This window comes from Macrobrachium nipponense, chromosome 15, assembly GCF_015104395.2.
Source record: "Macrobrachium nipponense isolate FS-2020 chromosome 15, ASM1510439v2, whole genome shotgun sequence".
NCBI lineage: Eukaryota > Metazoa > Arthropoda > Malacostraca > Decapoda > Palaemonidae > Macrobrachium > Macrobrachium nipponense.
The window spans coordinates 8714572-8739447 of record NC_087208.1 but is presented as its reverse complement, the minus strand read 5'-3'; the positions used below and the strand labels follow the sequence as shown (position 1 = coordinate 8739447).

Below are 24876 nucleotides of genomic sequence, written 5' to 3'. Positions count from 1 at the left end.
GCTGGAACCTCTTACCAGCCTTCTTTGGTTTCTTGCCAGCAGTGGGAACGGATTCCTGTTTCCTCTTAGAGGAAATACCCCACCTAGCTCTAAGGCTCTGGTTGAGTCTAGCAGCTTCGTGGTGGACCTCGTTCACTGCGGACTCTGGAAGAGATCCCGCTTCCCACATTGCTTGCAGCCAAGAGTCTATTAGGCTCATGCCTGATTGTGCACTCTTGTAGGACATGCGTTCCGGCAGTTCCTCCTAGCTGGAAGAAGTCAAAAAACATCCGACAGAACCGTCTGAAACTGAGATTTCGCCAGAATCTTGAACAGCGGTTCCGTAGCGTAGGAAAGAGCAGCCATTTCTGTAACGATGAGAGAATTGAGGGACCTGCCAAACCTAGTTCGCGCATCGAACTCTGCCTGGATTAGGAATCCCGGCAGCCTAGGTAATTTTCTCACCGAAACTGGTCCATGGCGCAGTCCGGCTTGAGTTTACCCTGCGTGAATGTAGCTGGCAGGTTTTCCCACAATTCTCCGAAGGCGGGGAAGAGTGGAGAAGTAGACTCCGACTCCCTCAACTGTGGAATGGGCTCATCCTTGAGGACTGCCTGAAGAGCCTTCTCCACCAATTTCGTGGCGAACGGAAGAGAGACCTCCTCTTCCGTCGCGAAAATAGTGAAGGGACTCTTGTAGGCCTGGAGTTTAGTGTTAGTACACTCCCAGTCCTCAAGGCAGTGAACCCATTCCCGCTGGGCGTGATCTCTACTGTACAGAACTGACTCCTTCGAGATTTTGTCTTCTCTCGTGAGAGCCGTTGGCGTCAGCCTAGCATAACCCGATGAAAGGCTGCGTCAGACCCAGGAGGGTAGAAAACTCGAAGTCCTCAATCCTTCGAGTACCAACTCCGGGATAGAAATCATTCGTCCTTAAATGGAGCGTAAGCAGCTACTCTCCATGGGTTCTCCATAGAGAAAGCTGGCAAGGAGTCATAAAGGTGAAGTTTGAAGAATCCCCGTGCTAGATGCAGGGGAAACTGGGGGGAGGAACCTGAGCTAGCCCAGCCACTCGGTCCTCATTCTCTCTCATTCTATTAGAGAGGTCCTGGATTGACTGTCAGTTTGAGACAGGACTGTTCATAATGCGCGAACATCTGCTCGAAACGCGTTCCAATGCGGAGATTTGGGAACCTACTAGCACCCCCACCTGTTCCATCACTCCTGGTGAGACAGTAGAGGGAACGCAGGTGCTGGTGCTTGCTACCCCTGCCGGCATAGCCGGAGAGGAGGCAGCGGAGGCGGGAGAAGGCAGTGACTCGGTGGTAGCGCGAGCCTTCTCCTTCGAAGCCTTGCTTCTGGAGCTCTTCGACTGGGAAGAGCCCGGCTTGCCTTCACCGCATCGGCATAGGAAGTCGACGACTTCCTAACCGAAGAAGACGAAGACGACTTCCTAGAAGTCGACTTAGACAAGGTCTTCGGTTCTCTCTTTCCCTTCTCCTTGGAGGAAGGTACAGAGAGAGCGGGAGGGCGAATAGGGATCTCGGATCCCGCAAAGCCTTGGAAAGAAGCGGAAGAAGAGGGGACAGGAGAAGATCCAGGAGCGCCCAAGGAAAGACCTTGGGCGCCCGACAAACCTACCTCAAACCAACAAATCCTCGCTAACTACCGCCATTGGCTCAAGGTTCAGGTCCAGGGCAGCGACGTCCGGAACCGACTCCTGGGAGGCTACGACCCCAAACGATTGCTGGAGGTCTTGCTGGATGGAGGCTATCAGTGGGGCAGCGGACAAGGGGTCGACGTAACCCGTCGACTTGCCCGCGGGGAAGATCTGGATGGCCAGCTTCCTATCCAAATGTAGGGTCTGGCCCTTGGCGGCGTTTTTTTCCAAAGCCGCCCACCCACGCTTTCAGGGTGGCGAGGGCGACTTCCCTCACACCGCTAGCCTGAAAGAAAGGTGAGATTAGCTGCCAATTGTGGAACGGGGTTAACAAACTTACGACTAGAAGTTGTTAGTAAAATCATAAGTAAGCCTATAATGGACTTACCCCATCTCCCAGCTGACCGACCAGGTCGTAGCATATAGCGCAGGCTTCGGTGGTTGCCAGACAATCGTCTCGTTGAACGACGTGGACACGGGGCGTGAGACTGCACTCGTCATGTCCACAGGGGTCCGTAGAGCGTCGCGTTACAGGCTGGGACCTGGCAGTTGGTAGCCTGTAAGTGAAAAAGTACATGAGTACCAAGTAAACACTTACAGCCTAACATATGCTCCGCTGGTGCCGGAGCGATAAAGTTAGATAAAAAACCAGAGCCCCGCCAAAATACGTGTGGTAACCAGGTTGGAAGATAGGCTATGGCTCCGCCAATGGCGGAAGCACAAGAATCAACCAACTAGGAGTGGTGGTAAATGGAAACCACGACGGAAAATGGCGGGGATGGTTGATAAAATAATAATAACACACAATTCATTGTAAAATATCTTATAATTAGGGTATATCCTTAAAATAACAAAAATAAAACAACTCTCTCCGCCGTCTACTAGAAGAGTGCGTAGGTAAGGGTAAGCTCCCTTCCGATAGCGGGGGAGAGATATAAGGATTATAGTAGGCAAGCAACCGACCACTCGTAGTGTCCACCCTGCCCGCTAGCGGAGCCATAACCTATAACCAAGGTGCCCCGGGCTGCGACGGAAGGCTCCTTACGTATCGTGAGGTGGCTGAGCAACTGGGGAGGGGGGGAGGAAGGTCCCGGCGAAACACGGCGGGAGCGAGAAAAGGGGGGGAGGGATGGCCTACTCCTCCCCGCCTCACCAACTACCCGCATAGAGACCCGGTACCTCATAGTGGTCCGCGCCCTATACCCCCCCGCTGGGGGAACCCCCTGGTCACCTCCGAGTGTGAGAGAAGGCGATGAGGTTGTCATAACAACCAAGGGGTTCCCCCAGCTCCTCCCTATATCAGAGAGGGAGGGAAGGGGCAGGGTAAGGTGCTATGGAACACGTGACCGCAAGTGGCCTAGGCCGCGAGCAACACAACCGTGGTAGGGCCACGTGAACCAAGCTGTACCAATACATGGAACAAGCACCTAGGCTAGCCTAACACCCTAAATAATAATAAAATACATCGAAAGGTGGAAGAGACACTTTTAGTAAAAGAGAAAGAAGCCCAGGAGGAGGCAGACTGTTCCAAGAAACAGGAGCCTACTCGGAGCCAGCGATAGCCGATGTAGAGCAAGAGCCGGGATGCTGGGCTCCGGGGAGGAAATAAAATAAATAGCCCTAAATACCAAGCTAAGAGAATGGTAGGAGGGCTGAACTAGCTAAAACTCGATGTAAAACAATGAACTGTGATAAAGTAAGCCCATAAGTATAAGAAGTCCCAGTATGGAGGACCGGGAATTCTTACGAGACGGCATGGCCGCCACGAGACAACCGGGGAACCGTATATGACCTATTAAGAGGAAAATACTGGTACCCGGAAGATAAAAATACGGTAAAATGTTACTTATGAGTTACTTAACTTAGCCGTGGCAATTGCAGAGCGTTCCATCGTAGATAGTACGAATAAATCCAAGAAAACACAAGCACAAGAAAATGGCGACTTGTCGCTGGTGCTAAAAATTAAGGATGACCGCTAGGGGCGCTGCTGTCCGTGGCGTCCTCTAGTAGTATAGTAGAGGCTGCATCGCCCGTTGGTATCAGCTCTCTTTTGGGGGGATTCTGATAGGGAAGTTCTAATTGGTGTTTGTCTCGTGGTAGTGTTCCACACTCGCCCCTATATCATACCGACACTTCTTTTTAAGAGTGAGCGAGTCAGTTTTACTGACATTTTCTTAATTTTGTTTTTCTCTGGTAATTTTAGGCTAATTTTACCTAGAAAGAATGATATTAAGGATACTTTCATAGGCCGACACGAGCTGAGCCCAGAAAAGAGAATATGTCACCAAAGTAAGAAATACTACTCCACCAAAAAATAACGAGACGACCGCTAAAAACTACCATTGTTACCCGGGAGTCAGCAGAAAAACGAATAATAGACTTCATCAGTTGGTACCGATCGTTCCCGAAAGTGGGCAGGTCCTGGTCCCCTAAACAAGCGATGGCAGCGCCACCGTAAATTTGAATTGTTGACTGCCGTAATTAGGAAAGCTTACAGCTATTTATAAGTGCTTGGTAATTCCCATGTATAAAATGTGAGTTAATAGATCGTAAGGTGGGATACCTCTTCACTCACCTATCTTCTGCTAATTAAATAGCTTGATAACAAGACATCACTGACTTTATTTAGCTGGCAATGGGAATGGAATGGAATGGAATGGAATAGGAAATTTAGGCCAAAGGCCAAGTAATGAACTCATTTAGCAATGAAAGGGAAATTTACAGTAAAAAGGTTTTAAATGTGTAAAAGGAGGAAAACCTTGCATTAGCACTGTGATACATTTGTTAGGAGAGGGTGGCACATAGGATGAAAGAAAGAGAATGTGAACAGAGGTTCAATAAGGGCAATGAAAGGGGTTGCAGCTACAGGCAGAAGGGGTGCTGCAAAGAACGTTAAGTATCACCTAAAGTGCAACTGCCCCCTAACACCCCCCACAGGTGGCTGTCAATGGGAATACTTCTGTGTAAGAGACATGGCCTTGTATTTTCATAGTAACAGATGACTTTTATGTACAATTTACAATTACTTACTATTTACCTTGGCATTAGCGTAATCACAATATACTACTTTTAATCCACCTCTATATGAAGACTTATGAAATGTACGCACACACATAATGTACTGTATAACTATACAACTGTATTTCATCAATTACCTGCATCTGACAAAAAAAGCTGTTCATCAGGCTCTGTGATATACCTAGGAGTGAGTGAGTGCTGATCTGATAATTTCAACACAGCCTCTGGCCCTTTATGCAACACAATTCCTCTGTGGGATGGAGACTGAGTAACAACCCTATCTTCCACAAGGCCAGTATGATTAGGGCTGCTGCTTCCTCCTCCACCTGCCTTACCTGAAAGAAAATATGTAGTTCAACAAGAAAAATACAACAAAATTTGCTATAAAATTATTATAATACATGATACAATACTTTAACTAAATTTTCAACTTTCATATAGCTGTCTCAGGAAAATTGCTGGAAAATTATCATAAACCCTCTAATGAGAGTCTAGTCTATCAAAGAATAAGTACTCACAAGGTGACAATTCTTTTTCATTCAAATTTGAAATTAAATAAAAGCCAGGAACAGGAAACAACACAGCATTTTCAATAATACTGTAATTAAACATGGAAAGGCAAACAATACTCTACAAAAGGATTCAAAGGCTGCAGTACAAACATAATACGTACAGTACTACAGGAAAAATACAATTAAAGTTACTTTAATACATAAGGATAGTAAATAAGAAATTTGAAAAAAATACAAAACATTTGTAGTCATTAACAAAACCTTTGAGCCGCCCAAAAAAAATCCTATCTTTTCTCATGGGTAAAAAGGTATCCGCAGCACTGAATCATTAATTCCAGCTGATTCTTCCAAAGTTGACCATCTTAAGCAAGTCACCTAAAATGACATTTTTTATAAATAAATTACGTTTTATATATACTTACCAAGTACATAATCACTTAGCTATTAGTTTCCACTCGTACAACAGTTTAAATTCAAAATTTGCGGGTAACATCTCAATCGTTTGTTAGGTGACCAGTGCCGGACCCTAACGGCAAAACCAGGAATGACTTAGCAGATAAGCTCATTCTGCTTATACCCTATGCCCATCAGAGGGGAGGAACCTGGGCTCTAAATCTGTAATCAAAACTTGGTAAGTATATATAAAACTTTTAGTATGAAAATGTTATATTTGCTAGCATTGACTACAATACTTATCATTTCCTTATCAGTTAAGAAAGCCTGTAGTAGAAAAACTGCCTCTGCTTGGCACTCAACTTAACCTGTAAAAGTGTGATGGTAAAGCCATGGGTCACCTTTAATTGAGTGAGAACTTTGCAGCGAGGGAGTTATCCAACGGTAGCAAAGTATCAGCAGGACCTATGCAGACAAGGAGTTGTCCGATGATAGGTGCCCTTGTCACTTACACTGAAATAACACCACAACCCATACACTGAGAGTGGTGGGAGCTCTGGTACTTGTACACCCGGCTCCCAAACAACTCGGATGCAACTAACTATAAGATGAAGATAATAAGAGAAAATCCTATGCTTTCTCCCACAATACCCTGCCAGTCACTATCCCAAGGTACTGCACCAGCCAAGCTAGAAGCTCTGGTATCACTTCATAAGATAGAGAACCACGGAGGTCGATTGTACTTCCAGCAGGTCCATGCAGAATGTAAGGGCCATAATGTGCCTGAAAGTTAATGAAGTAAAGGCTGCTCTGATGTCCTTAGCTTTCACCGAAAAGGAAGACATGTTCTAAATCTGAGTTCTTCAGAAATAAAATCTCTCTACAGTGAAGGACAAATGATCTTAGTCAGAGGGTGAGAGAGGTTCTTGACAAAACACCATAGGATAAGAATGGCCCTCTGATCTGCAGGTCTTGTTCAGGTAATACCTAAAAACTCGACTTAGACAGAGAGCTGTAAGTTTACTTGTGAACGAAGGTTCTGGAGTGGGAGGTGAGACCTTCCGGACTCACCAGTGGTAGCTTACACACTCCCCCTGAAACCCCCCCAAGAGGCGGCGCGAGCGCTAAACCACACCCCCTTGGGCGGAGCTATCAGAGACGAGCGGGTTGACTCGGCAAAAGTAGTCACATTTTTGAAGTTGTTAAAGCACAAAAAATAACACAGAAGTGGTTGAGCTTACCTTAGGCTGTTCAAGTTATGAAGAAATTACTATGAAGGTGCAAATTTGTTGAACACAAAGGTCTTTTTACTAGTAAGGTCAATCTTCTTGTGCTGTTTCGGTTGAAATAAATAATGAAAGATTGCAGTTAGTTTGTTTTCTCTGGAATAATAGTGATTGTATGTATGTATTCTTGTATATATAACCTACTCTGTTGGATTATGAAGTTTGTTAGAATATCCTCTCCTAGGTACATGGTCTCCTCGGCTCCCGGGGGAAGGGTTGGAGGGTGACCCAGACCTTGAGTCCGGAAGGTCTCACCTCCCACTCCAGAACCTTCGTTCACAAGTAAACTTACAGGTTCTGGAGGGAGGGAGGGCTTCAACCTTCCGGACTCACCAGTGGTAGCTAGGCCGATGCTTCAGGGGCTTGAAGATGAAGTCCAGCGACCACAGCATCGAAAGCACCCTGTAAGCCGAGGAGAGCATAGTAAGAGCTGAAGACAGAGTCGCTTCTCCAATTCATTCTGGACATGATTTCTTGTAAAGATACACCATTGTAAAGCAGTCTTGATGAAGCTTGACCCCTTATAGAGTGGAAATTAGTTGACTGTTTAGTTGCATTTGGGTCGGCTCTGAAATGCACTCCCGAAAAAAAGTTGTTCTCCATTTTTTGTAAAGACATTATCTTGAAGTGTTCATCTAGCCATATGTGGTCTTTCCTGTCTATGTTTCTTTCCCTACAGACTTTGTTTGTGTATTCCAAATAGAAGTTCAATTGTCTGACTGGACATATTTTTGGTCTGTTAGGAAGCTTTCTAAAGCTGATCTCTATTGGCGTGTAGTTGTTCTTTTGGTTTTTGGCCATGAAGGAAGGGTGGTTCCGTAAGACAATGTGTTCTGGGGTGAAGGTGCTCCTGGAAATGCAGAGATTGTTAAATTGATTTGCTCTTAAAGGGCAAGCTAAGGCTACTAGAAATAAGGTTTTCTGTGTCAGTAGTAAGGTAGAGTTATCTCTTGTGGTGTTGAGAAACGAAATTACTTTGTCTAGATCCCAGCCAGGGAAACTGGTGAGTGTTGCTCGGCTTCCTTGCTATTAACCCCGATAATCCTATTGCTTTGACATATTTGTCTTCTGCAAGACAGTAACCTGGGAAATATCCTGACAATATAGGACCTAAAGCTGCTCTGTAGCTCTTCAGGGTATTGTAAGCCAGTCCCTTGTCTATAAGGTGATTGAAAAATAAAATAATTGCTAACAGGGGGAATTTGTTGTCGCTTCCATACTCCTTATGAATGAAACTTTTAAAAATGTTATACAGGTTTTCATGCTTGTGCATGGAGCTGTCCCTCAAGCTGATAGCAATTTTGGTGCAAACCTCAGGAGGAAAGACATTTGGGAGCTGGTCCTTTAAATTTTGAAGGCGATCAAAGTTGATTGGAGCTTTGCTGAGGGTGAGATACAGTCCTTGAGAACTATTATTATTGCATTCTTTATAGATTTTAAAAGCTACTTTGTGTAGTAAGAATCCTGGTGGAAAGGCATAGAGAGGTGTTGGTCCCTTCCAGCTAATCGTAAGTGCATTATTGCTGATGGCTTTTTGGTTTGGAAGAGATGAACAAAACTTTTTGCACTTAGTATTGAAGCCATTTGAGAACAGATCTATTTCCGGGTTGAAATTGAAGTCGGTGCAGATTAAGGAGAATAGACTGTCACTGAGGCAAGATTTCGTGTGGATTGAACCCAGGCTCTGGATTGAACCCAGGTCTCTGGAAAGTGAGTCTGCAATGGTGTTACTTACTCCCCTGATCCATCTGGAATTTATCTGTATGTTATGATCCTTCATGTTACTTAGTATTTTCCTGACAAGTTCATGAGCTACCTTGTTTCTGATACTACCCTGCTTCCTTAGCCAACAATTTGTAACCTTTGAATCTACATAAATTAAGACTACTTTGTTGTATAACCTTGTAGTGAAGTGTTCCATAGAATAGAAGCAAGCTAATAACTCTCTTACATTAATGTGAAGGGAGGATTCTTCATGTGTCCAAGTTCCATTTTTTGAGAGTATTTTACCCGCTATTACTAATGCTCCCCCCCAACCCTGGTTGGAAGCATGTGTGAAAAGTTCTGCATCTATTTGTGGTTTTGGAATGTTAACCTCTCTGTACATTTGTCTCAGTTCCCATGGCTTTAGGTATTTTTTGAAGGAGTGTGGAATGATTTTGTACCCTGAATTAAAATAACTGTGGTATCTGTGGAGATATTTAAGATGGAATCTTCCCCAGCTTGTATAGGAAGCACTGAAATTTAAGGCTCCAATTAACATCTGATAGGAGTGAAGGTCAGATTTAACAGAGTTGGAGAAAGCTTTGGCAATTTGATACACTTCTCTATGTTTTTCTGAATGGGATTCATAGTTTTCTTAATCATATTGTAATGCACTCCTAAAAATTCAATTCTTTGAGCCGGTTCAATTGTAGATTTTTTAAAAGAGATATTCCATCCTAAGTCTGACAATATCCTAATGATTAACTGAATGTGATTTTTACATTTTAAATAATCTTTTGCTAATATGAGAATGTCATCAAGATAGTTGAATATTAAGATGTTGTATGTAGTTCTAATATACTTGATCACCGTGTACATTATCTTTGAAAATATATAAGGAGCTGTCTTTAGTCCAAAGGGTACCACAGTCCATTTGAACGTCCTTTTACCTAGCTTGAAGGTTAGAAATTTCTGGCTACTTGCATGTAATGGAATGTGCCAATAAGCATCTTTTAAATCTAGTTTGCAGGCACAAGAGTTTAGATGTAGATAGGGAAATATTGTATTGGCCTTAAGCATGGTAAAGGAAGGTTTTCTTATCATGGTGTTAAGCACCTTCATGTCAAAGATTAGTCTTACTGGTTTCCATGCCTGGTTTTAATTTATAAAATATGTGTTGGAGAAGTAAAAGGAAGTTCTGGGGATCTGCTCTGTGACTCCTAGTTTTAGCAGTCTGTCACATTCTCTTTCCAATATTTTCCGCTTGTTAGTTGAATAAAAATGATATTGTTATGATACAATAAAGTTTGTTCATACTTACTGGCAGATATATATATAGCTGTATTTTCTGAAGTCCGACAGAATTTAAAAAACTTCCGACACACGCAGTGGTCGGCCAGGTGGTTAGTACCCATTCCCGCCGCTGGGAGGCGGGTATCAGGAACCATTCCCATTTCTATTCATAATTTTTATTTCCACTGTCCCCTGAGGGGAGGGTGGGGGTGGGTACTGATTATATATATCTGCCAGGTAAGTATGAACAAACTTATTGTATCATAACAATATCATTTGTTCATGAAAACTTACCGGTGCAGATATATATATAGCTGAATCCCACCTTTGGAGGTGGGAAGGGACAGAATAGAAGGATTTTGGGAAACAAATGCATGCAGATGATTTACATCTTGGTTCCACCTGTTAGCATAGCTGACTTCGTGATTACTGTCACCCAAGTCTGCTTCTGCTTTACTAGAGTTGCCAGCGAGGTAGAGACCTATAAAGCTGGTGCACTCCAGATGATCTGTCAACGGGGGCGTGACCACAATGTGACTAGACCATATTGACCATACATGAGGGCTAAGAAGTAAAATAAATATATATATATAAATATATATATCACCACCTGACCAACCTAGCCAAAGTTAAGGTGTGTTAACTAAGGCTTAAGAGTTAAGAAATCGCCGTTGTCGGCGACTCAACAACTAAATTAAGAGCTCTTCCTAACCATTTTCTACAGGATAGGATGAGTGGTACTTCTTGCCCCCAAGATTGTGTCTGCAGACACGTATGGCCCTAGCGAGCAGCAGATCTCATATGCCATCTTCACATCTCGCATCCGGGAGTGTGAAGTGAACACAGAGTTGCTTCGCTAAAACATGGTACTCAGGATGTTGCTGAGTGCCATGCTCTGTTGAAATGCTTCCGAGGCCGCGCCCTCACCTCGTGAGCATTCAGATATTTAAAAAAGAAATTTCAAATCTTTGTGCAAACACAATGAAGGGAGCATTTTGAAAGAACTCCTTAACACTAAAGCCAGGGTTGTTCTTCGATATGGCCAAGTCTGGTCTTTTTCGGAACACTGCAGATTGCCCGAATGACTTCGACTTTCTTGAGTTTTAGGTAGATAAAACTTGAGAGACCCGACAGGGCACAGGACTCTCTCTGGCTCCTGCCCACTAACTTGTGCCATCCTTGCTTCCAAAGCTCCTGGGCCCAAGGACAAAAAACAGGTTTCCATTCTTAGGCCACAACGGAAAGCTTAGAGAGCACACCGCCTTGTGTTCTCTAAAGCCAAACTTGTGACGATGGCTTAAAATCTCACTAACCCTCTTTGTCGTATCTACGGGTGGTTAGAAGAAGGCCTTCCTGATCACATGCAAGAAGTAACAGGTAGGAGAGGTTCGAATGCTTTGACATCAAGAACTTCAGACTACGTCTAAGTTCCATATTGAAAGCTTCGATCTGGACATGCACAGTCAGTCCCGTCTGTACTAAAGTCAGGTGACCGACCAGTTGACCAGTCAGACGAATCAAGGACAGCAAGGCTGTACCCTGAAGACCATAAGGCACTATTCTTCACTGAAGGATGAGTGTCTGGACTGCTGGGCGATTCAATCTAAGCAAACCTTGGGGGGGTAGTCAACGCAACCCAAAGTCGTCAGCGAATCAACTCCTGACTTGAGCTTCTGGTGCCAGGAGAAAGGAGCGAGGAGCAAAAAGGCGATTCAGTCCCGAAGGAAGAATGCCTGACAGTCCAACCTGGTCTCATGTTACACGATCATAGGGGGTGTATAAACGCAACCGACTTCGTCAACAAGAAACTCAGGGCTACTATATCGCCTGATCTCGCACGAGTGTCTGACTCCGAGAAAACAGGTGAGACAAAAAGTAGATGGTGAGCGAGTTTCGAGATTCCACAAAACTCAAAGATCGTGAAGGGCTTTGTGTTTGACAGACGCAAATCTCTGAGCCCAAAAGGCCGTCAACAACATATTTGCGTATTCTTTAATAGTTGTGACTGCCAGCTTTCATCCATTCTTCAGACGGAAATGGAAGACGGTAATCTTATTCCTGTCAACATCTCGATAGTCTGAAACGTAGTCAGACTCAGAGCGGAGAGGTTATAGGTACCTTTCGAGTTAGAGTAGACCGACTCTCTCGGAAAAGGTCCTTGGAAAGTGAACTAGGAAGTATGTGACCTCTGTGAATCCAGGATCCTGAAGGCCAACACGGGGCGATCAGCGTCATTGTCGCTCCCTGTGACGTCATAAATCCTCTTATTACATTTCTTAAGCGATTGAAAAAGGGGAAAAGAGACTAAACATCCATCCCCGTTCAATATCATAGGATGGCGTTTAATGGCACCGATCCCGGATTGAGAATAAGGATCAGAGAAGAAGAAGCCTCTTCGTCCTCAACATATCGAAGAGAAGAATGAAAGGGCGTCCCTAAAGTCTCCACAACTCTCAACTTACTTCTAAAGAAAGATTCCACTTGGAAGTCAATAGTTGCTGCCGTCGATCGAGACGATTCGTACGGACTTTTGCAATCCTGTAACGAACCTCTAGAGGATCGTTACATTCTACGCCTGCTGTTATAATAGGCTCTTTCTCGTAAACTCGAACAGGGACCGAGAGAAGATACTTCTTAAGATATGAGAGAGAGCTGTGGAATATCAGAGTTGATCTGGACCACTGGAGGTTCCAAAAACTCGTTTTGAGGACTGGAGGGACGACTCCGAATTGCTTTTACTTCTTTTAGATTAAGATCCAGGACATCTGAAACCCTATCCAGATGTCCGGCACCTTCTTTCTATCACCTCAGGTGATAGACGCACTGAGAGATGTTCAGAATCATTCCTAGATCTTGAATAATATTTCAGTTTCCCGGTAGGAAAAAAACTGTGGAGGTCTGAATTGCAGTCTATTCGAGGAAACAAACTTCTTCAGGAAGGAAATGGTCCCCAGCAAGCTTCATCCAGTTTCCCTCCCCGAGTATGATTACTTTCCCTAACAATAAAGGCTGCGGCTTCTTTTGCCATAAGCAGCGGAGAGCATATAAAAGTGCAATGTTGCGGTATACTTGTAGTTCTATACCGTGCGGTAACGAGCACCGAAAGGATTAAGAGATAACTCTGTTGAAAAACATAGTAAGGCAAAAAACGAATGCAACGTTTATTCATCACGTAAGAAATCCCCTCAATCTTAGGCTAAAGTCCGTGATTGTAGGACAGAGATACAGTTAGTTAGTCAATCCCGCAGGAGAGACGTAACCGCCAGACAGAGAATACGGTTAGTCAGTCAATCCCGCAGGAGAGAGAGACGTAACCTCCACCGCGCATAACAGTGCACGATCTGTTACTGGCTCGGTTGGGACTGGAGGACAGACACAGCAGCAGCCAGCAGCTTACGAACGTCGTCTCTTAAACTTTATGTCTGGGTTGCCAGCTACCCTATTCTACGAAGAAATAGGTTCCGTTATTTTTTGTTTTTTTGGGCAGCAAAGACTCTCAAGCTGGTATATTTGTTTAAAGCAAAACAGAAAACGCTAAATATATAGATGCGTTTGTGTCGTCAGAACACTACCATACAACGGTAAAAGATAAATCGGAAACTCCTGGAAGCTGCAGGGAGTAACGATTAAATGTCTTAAATAGACAATAGACCTCTCGGTTGCCATCCAAAGAGGTAACTACAGCAAGCGTATATGACTTGAACCAACCAGTAGTAAAATAACGCAAGGCAAAATATGAAATTATATCACAATAAAGTTTGTTCATACTTACCTGGCAGACATATATATAGATGAATTCGGAAATACAGCTACATACATATCTGACAGGCAAGTTTCATGAACAAAAACTTAAGAGAATCGAAGCAGACAGCTCAGCTTCTTATGTTATTGGACATAAGCGTTCATTGACGTAGTCTACAAGTCTATTTCTTGTACGAGTCTGCGAATGACGAATGAGAGCTCTTCCGAATCTTGTCAATAAGAGCTTATTCGCTTACGCAATATCAAGTTAATGAGATGTTTGTCAATGAGAACTAACCCATTTACGGGACAAAGAGATATTTTGTCAATGAGGGGATACCCACTTACTTGACAATACGTAATCCAGGAAGTCGAGCATTTTATTTTTCCGATTCCCGTCTCAAACGAGGAAGGGGCAAGAATCCTGTTAAGAGACTGGGCTTACGGCAGGTAGAACGATGATGTTCAATTCGGCAGCGTAGTCCCGACTAGAAACTAACAAAATCTATCATCTGAAAAACCCTTTCAGATGGGCTAAAAAAGCTTGCAAAATTATCCTGGGAAGAGGAAGAAACTCTCCAACCAGCTTCCTCTCCCGTATCACAACTAATGCCTGCTAAAGCTTAAAATTTATTGGCAGTATGGCAAAGGAAGTCCTGTCTTGCGCTTTCCTGAAGAGCGTCCTTTAGATGAGTGCCTTTGCAAGAATCCTACTGAACGTTGCCGAGAGTCCTGACGTGCAGGACATCGAGCCTTTACATAACCCGTAACTGCCTTATTCGCAAAGTCTTGACCGCTGGCGGTAGAGAAAACGAGATCTTCCCTTGAGCTTTCCTTAACTCCATCCACCTTTGCGAAAAGCAATATAAAATATTGACAGAGACCTCTTTGACTTCAACGAACCAAACGAGTCTTGCTGGGTTTCGAAGACGAAGTTGTCTGTTCACTTTAAGCTTCCTCCGAAGCACTGGCTTACTTCAAAATCTTTGCATGTGAGGTATAAGGTATCACCGAAGGTAGAGGTAAAAAATTCTTGAGGCCCAAATCGTAAACAAGAGCTTGAAGAGTTCAACAGAAACGTTCAGCCAGGCGACACACCTGGCGTGCGCTGGCGCGCGCGCTCGGCGTCCACTGGCGAGCAGCGAGCACGCTCGGCGTCCACTGGCGCGCGCGGCGCGCTCGGTATCCACTGGCGCGAGCTCGGCGTCCATCTGGTGCGCGCTTGGCGTGCACCCACGCGCACCCCTGGCGTCCATCCGAACGTCCCGTCCAAGCCGAGCGTCAAAAGAAGCGTGCAGAAAAGCGTCACGCTCCTGACAGGCGTCAAAACAGCGAGAGAAACTGCCTTCAGGGAAGAGCGAGATACATTTCGGAGGAGAAATCCGAACTGCACGAACAGTCTCAGGAGAAGGGTTGATCGGTGTGAGAATACGATAGGGGCGAGGGAACGCCTTCTTATTCTCACAGTAACAAAGCTCGGACGTCCGTTCTCAAAAGCGTCCTGCTACTAAGACTTCTTTTTCATATTTCTCGGTGGAAAGACGTACACGTGATCAGGCGACATTCGCCTTCTTACTTCTCACTGGAACGCATAACGAGAGAGAGAGGACGTGAAGCGTCCTCTTCTATAAAGCTTCTATTTAGAGGGCGCAAGTCCTTCCGAAAGCTCCAACCCCTGCCGCGGGAGGACGCTTCGGAGGACGAGAAAGCAATCCTTCAGGTTCGTGCACGTGCACGCACTTAGGCAGTCTGGGGTATTTTCATCAGAAACTGCCGAAGGGCACGCCAGATCGGTGGGGGTTCCTCGTAACCCTCCTTCGGCTTTCGACATGCTCTCTCCCGGGTCCTGGGAGTCAAGCAGAGGTCCCGGCCTAGAGGCGAATAAGGCCGATCTGACGCACCCTCCACTACACAAGGGGCACTGTCACTGCACTTAGCCACTTCACCTTATTGCTCTCTAAAGCAAGCACTTTCGATTCTAAGATACGAATCGAAAGAGTATTAGAGAAATTGGCAATAACCTCTACAGACACTGTTTAGGGCCCGAAGGCAACATTACAGGGTTAGGAGAAACAATAACAGAAGTAGCACTCTTCACAACAATGAAGGAGAGCGATCACCTCTCGCAGACATATTCATAACCCGTAGGCCATACTACAGGGTTAGGCAAAAAAAAAAGTCTACAGGAAGGTTAGCAGGTTCACTACCCTGACTTTTGTTTACTGATTAATTGCGTACATACGAATCATACGTTTTCCTTACGGAATTAGACATGTTTACTGATTAATTGCGTACATACGAATCATACGTCTTCCTTACGAAATTAGACAAAGTCTCACACTCCTTACATGACAAATCTCAACAAAGAAGCAAGACTCATACCCCTCGTGCATACCAAGTGCGGATCTACCGAAGCTTTCGGTAGCCACACCCTATCTTTGCAGACAACACCCTCTGAAACTAGCCTAACTAGATTCAGATATCTTATGCAAAAATGAATCAAATTCAAATCAATTTAAGATAGCGTATGCCTAGCCACAAATCCAAGTAAATAAATTAAAAGACAATTAGGATACTTAGCGGCAATGAAGTTTCCAAAATCTAAGACGGAGGTACTGGAAACAGGTGTTTCCAGCACCGGCGACAGAAAAATTATGAATAGAAAATGGGAATGGTTCCTGATACCTGCCTCCCAGCGGCGGGAATGGGTACTAACCTGGCCGACCACTGGGTGTGTCGGAAGTTTTTTAAATTCTGTCGGACTTCAGAAAATACAGCTATATATATATCTGACAGGTAAGTTTCATGAACAAATCTATCTTTACCTACCCTTTTTAATGATCTCTGGGCTTTTAGTTTATTATTAAATGGAATTCTCACCCCTTCATTGATAATTCTACAGGCAAAAGAGGCATTAGGAAGCTTTCTCCAACTATCAATGTTCATTAGTAATGACTTACCTATCCTACTCGCTGGGGGGCTCTGGGAGTAGTTATTCATTGGGTTTGAGTCCAAAGGCAGGTCCTCTTGACTTCTATCCTTATTTATAGCATTAGGCCCAATGTCATCGTGGTCTGGTGCAGAGCAAAGCTCATTATTAACTGGTGCAGAGCAAAGCTCATTATTAACTGGTGCGGAGCAAAGCTCATTATTAACTAGTGCGGAGCAAAGCTCATTATCAACTGGTGCCGAGTGAACCTCGTTATCAACTGGTGCCGAGAAAAACTCATGTTCTGGTGCTGAGCAAACATCTTGGTCTGGCGCTGAGTGAAGCTTATTGTGCTCTGGTGCATAAAAAACTGGTGCTGAAAAAACCTCTCTTTGACCTGGTGCGGAGCAAGGCTCAATTTCTAGGATAGAGAATGATTTATTTTTATTTCCTTTCTCTGGCTCCTGAACTATTCGCTTGTCCATTTTGGGACCTCCCCCCCCTGTACCCACCTCGCCTATTACCTCTTCTAAGCGGCTGAGACTTGAATCTAAAGCTAGGGTTACCTTTGAGGAAACTGAACCTTCTTCCCTGAAATCTGCCCCCAAAGTTGAATTTCCTACCCCTGAAGTTTGCTGCCCCTCCTCTGAGGAGGGGACCCTTACGAAAGCAGGCAACAATGGCTGTTTTTTGGTCTTCAGTTAAATTCCAAACTTCTTTAATGTCTGCTTTGATTATGAGATCTCTTATCTCTTCCTTGAGGTATCTAGGAAGTGCTCTACTTCTGAAATTCCTTATCAAATTTTGTATAAGGTCTATGCTCTTCCTTAGGGGACCAATAATAATCTTGGACAGGAACTCAATGTCATTTACTTTGGAGAGGTACACTAGTGTGCCAGTGCTGCATGCCCTTGAAAGGCAGAAATACTATTCTTAATATTTTCTATGTCATAGAAAAATTTTCTCTTGTGGGTGTCATCTTACCTTCAGGCCAGAAATTCAACTTTGGAGTATTTATAAATTTAAAAAAGTCTGAAAACTCCTTATTTTGACTACTTACAAAGAATTTATCAATGTTATCACTATGGCCTTCACTGAAAGTTAATGCTACTAGTGAGTTATTCAATTGAATTTTCCCTTCTCTATGAAAAGATGGTTCAGCTTTGAAATTGGTGGAAATATATGAAGGAATGGGTTTATGGAAGGTAAGAAGGTTGAAATCCTCATAATCACTTTCATCTTCATTATTATAAAAGGAAAAGAGGTCTAAATTTGCACTTTCAGGTAATTCAGGTGATCGTCTCGAGCGTTTAGTAGGAGGGGGAGCCTCATTCTTCTTAGCAGGTGAACCACTTCTGCCGAGTTGAATGTTTTTATATCAGTGATTTATTTACCATACTTTAATTAAAGTGTTTGTTCAACAGGTATAGTAAATATGGACAGCAGCGGACCTAGAAGGCTGAAGTCAAGCAAAGGGGTTCACGACTCAAATAGCCCTCTTAGGTTAATTCAGGGTCTTATTAAGTGACTATGTAGGTATGTATCTGTATTATTAAACATAATCTAGACCTGCTTCCTATGTAACCCTTTGCAGATCGCCCCCCAGGGCCTAGGCTAGCATCGATAGGTTTAAAATGAGAAACGTGAACTCGAACAGCCTAACTTACCTGTGGCCTAGCCTACTACCTATTAAGCTGCGTGGTTTTGATGTGTCAAGCAAGCAATTTGTATTGTATACCTAGTTATAAGCTTGTTATATATAAATTGGAGCATTTAGTTGGTTTTCTACCATTATTTCATGTAGTAATCATGCACATGCTTTGCTTACGCTACTTACGCAGTTACGCTACGTTCGGAACTGGCTGCTCCAACCATTCAAAACAATAACAAACTTACGTATGTGGGCCGCCATTTGCATTTGTGACGTCATAAGTCTAACTCCGCTCCTTTCCATATGCCGGTTTCGTTGTAAACAGAATTTAAAACCTTACCCTTTCTGAATAATTTTCATGAGTTTGATTCTGTTGGAGTAACATATTCACGATATCAGAATTTGAAGGCATTTCACTTCCTGCAGTCGATTGTGGACGTTTTTTGTTACTGTCTACATTCTCCTCTTCGCTGGAGTCGTCGCTCAGCCGATGAACATCCACGTAGGAAAGAATTTGCCTCTTCATATTTTAGCAGTGGGCGCAGAGGGAGGGAAAAGAGAACCTTCTATGCCGAAGTCAACTTCAAAATTGTGACTACTTTTGCCGAGTCAACCCGCTCGTCTCTGATAGCTCCGCCTCGTGGTTTAGCGCTCGCGCCGCCTCTTGGGGGGGTTTCAGGGGGAGTGTGTAAGCTACCACTGGTGAGTCCGGAAGGTTGAAGCCTCCCTCTCCAGAACTCACTCTTCTTCCTCAGAGCTGGTAAGCACTCCTGGAAGTCAAGCATGACAGTTAACCCTCCTACACCGATTGGACGTATTAAACGTCAAGATAAAATGTCTCCCGGGTGCCGATTGGACGTATTATACATCGACATAAAGTTTTTTTTTAAATTCGTGGAAAAATACTTATAGGCCTACCAGCCGAAAACTTTGAATCACGCGCCTTGGGGGATGCTGGGAGGTCACGGATCAAGCTGTTGCTTTGTTTAGAAGCGTGACCCAAGTGCGCATGCGCGAAATGCCTCCTTCTCGCATCAGTCAGCATCAGCGACGCGTCGTCCGAGAGCGATCTTTTGCCGCAATATGATATTGTTATTGTACAATAAAGTTTCATACATACTTACCTGGCAGATATATACGATTGTATGGCCCACCCAACCTCTCCTCAGGAGACAGGTGGAAGAGAAAAATCTGGCTTAAAACGGTAATAGTTCCTATTCCTGCCACCCAGCGGCAGGCGGCGGGATCACCTGACCTACCTGTAGTGTGTGCCGCGAAATTTGAATTTCTGTCGGGGACGACGGAGTCTATAGCTAAGTATATATCTGCCAGGTAAGTATGTATGAAACTTTATTGTACAATAACAATATCATTTTCATACATTCAACTTCCCTGTCAGATATATACTTAGCTGATTGGCACCTTTGGCGGAGGGCAAGAGACAGGTAATTACTGACCTAATAGGTAAACAACATATGTTGTAGGTAATACGAGTTAATTAACAATACCCTAGTTCCTACCTGTTTAGGCGGAAGATTTCATAGCTTGTGCTGAGAAGTCTGCTTCGCCTCAAAAGCTTCAGCGAGGATGTGCCCTATGGCTGAGAACTCTTGAAAGGACTGTCAATGGGGTCTTATCCACTTACTCAACAGAAGCTAATGGCAATTGTCACTGGAGTCTTATTCATTTACATGACAATATACCTATGCCTCTTGGCATAAAAAGGAGTAAAATACTGATCCCGATCACCCGATCCTAACCGTGGATTAGTAAATACTATGATTGAAAGGCATTATCCCCAAACACCTTTCAAACAACCTAAAAACTCAACAACAATAATTTTAAAATCACAATATATAAAAAATAAGGACAAAAATTAATATTAAGGATCAGTCTTCTCTCCTTTCCCCAGCACTGTATCCGCTGATACATAAGGCCCTAGAGAGAAGCATTTCTCATATGTCACTCTCACATCTTTCAAGTAATGTGAGGCGAACACTGAGTTACATCTCCAATACGTGGCCACTAAGATGTTCTTCATTGACATGTTCTTGTTGAACGACAATGATGTAGCGACTGCACGTACTTCGTGTGCTTTTACCCTTAAGGTCTTATATGCCTCACTATCACAGCTCATGTGGGCTTCAGTTATAATGTTCCTAACAAAAAATGCTAAGGCATTTTTTGACATAGCTCTTCTAGGGTCTTTAACCGCACACCATAAACTTTGATTGCAACCCTGCAACTGCTTCTTCTTCTGCAGGTAAAACTTCAAAGTTCTCACAGGGCATAAAGTTCTTTCCATTTCATTCCCAACTAATTGAGAAAGGCCTTTTAGTTCGAAAGTCCTAGACCAAGGTCTCGAGGGGTTTTCATTTTTAGCTAGAAATAAAGGTTTAAAGGACAATACAGCCGAATCCTTCTTAAAACCCACTCTCGAGTCAAGCGCTTGCAGCTCACTCACTCTTTTCGCAGTGGCGAGAGCTATTAAGAAAATACATTTTCTAGTCAAGTCCCGGAAAGTAGCTTTATCGGGAGGTTCGAATCTCTCCGACATAAGATATTTGAGAACCACATCCAGATTCCAACTAGGGGTGAGAGAAGTTCTTAATTTTGTAGTTTCAAATGATCTAATTAAATCATGAAGATCTTTGTTATTCTCTATGTTCAGGCCCCTATTCCTGAACATAGCTGATAACATGCTCCTATAACCTTTAATGGTTGACACTGCCAGATGAGATTCTTCTCGTAAAAACAAAAGAAAATCAGCAATTTCGGTCACAGAGGTATCGGAGGAGGACAGCTTCTTCGCCTTACACCATCTACGGAAAACTTCCCACTTCGATTGGTATATCCGCATGGTTGAGGACCTTCTTGCTCCAGCAATTGCTTATGCCGCTTTGCGAGAAAAGCCTCTCGCTCTGACCAATCTTTCGATAGTCGAAAGGCAGTCAGAGCGAGAGCGTGGATATTCTTGTGATACCTCTCGAAGTGGGGTTGTTTGAGCAGATCTGTCCTTTCGGGAAGAGATCTGGGGAAGTCCACTATCCATTCCTGTACCTCTGTGAACCATTCTCTTGCAGGCCAATAAGGAGTGATCAATGTCATCCTCATTCCCTCCGAGGACACGAACTTTCTCATTACTTCCCCCAGCATCTTGAATGGGGGAAACACATAAGCGTCTATGCATGGCATCTATGGATAGGGCTCTGGGATTGTCCCCCAACGAACAAAAGTTCTCCATCCTTCTGGATAGGAATGTTGCAAACAGGTCCACTTGAGGCTTCCCCCAAAGAGACCATAGTTGCTGGCAGACTTGTGAATGAAGGGTCCACTCTGTTGGAAGGACCTGGTTTTTCCTGCTCAATCTGTCTGCTCTTATGTTCTTTCCTCCTTGAACGAACCTTGTCAGGAGTCGAATCCTCTTTCTTCTGTCCATATCAACAGATCCCTTGCTAGTTGGTAAAGGGAGAAAGAGTGTGTCCCCCCTTGTTTTTTTATATAAGCCAGAGCCGTGGTGTTGTCCGAGTTGACTTGGACCACCACGCCTCTGACTTCGTTCTCGAAAAACTGCAGTGCCAAGTGCACTGCTAAGAGTTCCTTTGCATTTATGTGCCAGGCCTTCTGTTCTTCTGTTCAACTGCCTGACATTTCCTTCGTCCCTAGTGTTGCTCCCCCACCCCGTGTCCGAAGCGTCTGAAGAACAACACTAGGTGAGGGTTCTGAAGGGACAAGGACACTCCTTCGTTTCTTCTCAGTGGTTCTACCACATCGTAAGTGGTTTTTGATACTCTCTCCTATGGGAAAGGTATCCAATAGATCTCCCTTTCTTCTGTTCCAACTCCTTTTTAGATGGAACTGCAAGGGTCTCATATTCAGCCTCCCTAGAGAGATGAACTGCTCCAGCGAGGAAAGAGTGCCCAGAAGACTGAGCCATTCCCTCGCCGAGCTTCATTCCTTCTCTAGGAAGACCGAGATTTTTTCCTACCCTTTCGAGATTCTTTCCTGGGATGGATACGCTCGAAAACCCTGAGAATCCATCCGAATCCCCAGATAGACGATAGTCTGACTGGGGATTGTGTGAAACTGCTCGAGGTTTACGAGCAATCCGAGAGATCTGGTCATTGAAGAGCATCTCCAAGTCCTCCAAGCACTTTTGTTTTGTCTGCGCTCTTATAAGCCAATCGTCTAAGTAAAGAGATATCCTCACCCCCTTCAGATGTAGCCATCTTGCTACGTTCCTCATCAACGCTGTAAACACCTGAGGAGCCGTCGAGAGGCCGAAACACAAAGCCCTGAACTGATAAATCCTTCCCTGCACCATGAATCAAAGATATTTCTTCGACGAATGATGCAGGGGGACGTGAAAGTACGCATCTTGCAGGTCGAGGGAGACCATCCAATCTCCTGGACGGAGAGCAGAGAGAACCGAATTGGATGTCTCCATGGAGAACTTTGTCTTCTCCACGAAGCGATTCAATGCACTCACGTCCAGGACCGGCCTCCACCCCCCCGAGGCTTTCGGCACCAAAAATAGGCGATTGTAAAAACCTCGGGAGTGCGGATCCTGTACTACCTCGATGGCCTCCTTCTCCAACATTTGCTGCACCAACCCAAGAAGGATCTCTCTCTTTACAGGGTCTTTGTATCTCGCTGACAGCTCTCTCGGTGTCGTCGTCAATGGAGGTCTGTTCTTGAAGGGGATGAGGTATCCTTTCCTTAGAACTTGCAGGGACCAAGAATCTGCTTTCATTGAAGCCCATGCTTCCGAGAATCCCAGAAGTCTGGCCCCTACTGGTGATTGGAGGACTGGAATCTCATTTAGCGTTCTTCTTTGGAACTCTGATGGAAGATCTTCCTCTTTTCTCTCCTCCTCTCTTCCTTGGGGCTCGGCTAAAAGTTCTACCTCGAAAGGGCTGTTGGGCAGGTCTTGGCTCCCTCTTCGAGACAGAAGCAGCTGGTCTAGGCTTCTTAGCAGAGTGTACCAGCAAATCCTGTGTTGCCTTCTCAGTAAGTGTATGGGAAATGTCCTTTACCAACTGAGAAGGAAACAGCTGTTTAGACAGAGGGGCGTATAAAAGAGAAGCCCTCTGTACTGGAGAGACTGCTTTGGTAAGAAATGAACCAAAGACAGACCTCTTCTTTAATACTCCTGTCCCGAACAAGGATGCCACTTCAGCCGATCCATCCTGCACTGCCTTATCCAAAAATTGCATTGGCCAACACATTTTGGCTCCATGCCTGCCACCACACTATGCAAGACTTCTGGTTCAAAAAACTGAGGGTCTCGCGTCTTCTTGGCCAAAGCCCCAAGGGACCAATCTAGGAAGTTAAAAACTTCCAAGACATGGAATATTCCCTTGAGGAGATGGTCCATTTCAGACATTGTCCAGCTTGTTTTGGCCGATGGAAGTGCATGTCTCCTTGCCGAATCCATCAAGGTCGAGAAGTCCGCTTCAGCAGATGAGGGAAGAGAAAGTCCCGTAGATTCTCCTGTGCTATACCAAATCCCTCTCTTTCCTGATAGCCTGGAAGGGGGACAGGTAAACACAGTCTTCCCCACCTCCTCCTTGGTTTTAAGCCAATTTCCGACCGACTGCAAAGCCCTCTTCATTGAAATGGTCGGTTGCATCTTCAAGAAAGAGGAAGACTTCGCAGCCTTCGTACTCAAAAATAAAGACCGAGGAGAAGGAGGGGCAGCAGGACTCAGAGACTCTCCAAATTCTTTTAACAGAGTCCGAGACATCCTCCAATTCCGGTTGAGTTTTATTCGGAGAAGAGTGTGCGACCGGAGGACTCCTCTCTCGGGAATGTAAAGGGCTTGTAGCAACACTGACTGCAACCTGACAAGGGCTACGGCCGCCTGTGCGGCACCTTGAGTCCCTGCCAGGAGAAGGCTGATGTTGTTCTTTTACCCTAAGGCCTTCCTGACAAGGACGACGGTCGCCTGTGCGACACCTTTCGTCCCTACCAGGAGAAGTCCTTAAATGTTGTTCCCTTTTTTCATGATCAATTCCTTCCCGACAGGGGCTACGATCGCCTGTGCGACACCTAGAGACCCTGTCAGGGGAAAATTGATCTTGAGAAAAATCCCAAAGAGGAGCCTCCAAGTCCGCTTCAAACTCCGATAACTCATCCGAATTGTATTCTAGATTGTAAAAATCCTTGCGCCTGCCTTCAGACGCTCTAGGCGCTTTACGTCTTGTTTCAGCAGCTTCAGGCTTTCCAGGCGCCTTGCGCCTCCATTCGGACGCTTCAGGCTCTTCAGGCGCTTCGCGCCTCGTTTCAGGCGCCTCAGGCTCTTTAGGCGCTTTGCTTCTTCTTTCAGGCACTTCAGGCTCTCTAGGCGCTTTGCTTTTCCTTTGAGGCGCTTCAGGCTCTCCAGGCGCTTCAGGCTCTCCAGGCGCTCTACGTTTCCTTTCAGGCGCTCTAGGCCCTCCAGGAGTTAAATATTTCCTTTTAGCCACTTCAGGCTTTTCAGGCGCCTTGCGCCTCATTTCCATTACTTGAGGAGCTTTACGCCTCATTTCAGGCGCTCCAGGCGCTTTTCGCCTCGCCACAAGAGTTCCAGGATCTTCAGTCACTTTGCGCCTCACTTCAGGCGCTTCAGGCGCTTTGCACCTCATTTCAGGAGTTCGTCCGATTTCGGGAGTTCCAAATTTACTCCTCGATTCGGACATCTCATGTGCTTTCCTTCTAGTAGGAGGTTCA

The 24876-nt window shown here is 44.8% G+C and overlaps 1 protein-coding gene across 1 annotated transcript in view; it reads right to left on the bottom strand.

Moving 5' to 3' along the window:
• Positions 1–24876, bottom strand: part of LOC135226994 (A-kinase anchor protein 10, mitochondrial-like) — a 586899-nt gene that overhangs the window by 532427 nt on the left and 29596 nt on the right. The window contains exon 2 of the mRNA XM_064266721.1: positions 4794–4991. Within this exon, the coding sequence (XP_064122791.1) occupies positions 4794–4991 (198 nt within the window). The remainder of the gene's footprint in view (positions 1–4793; positions 4992–24876) is intronic.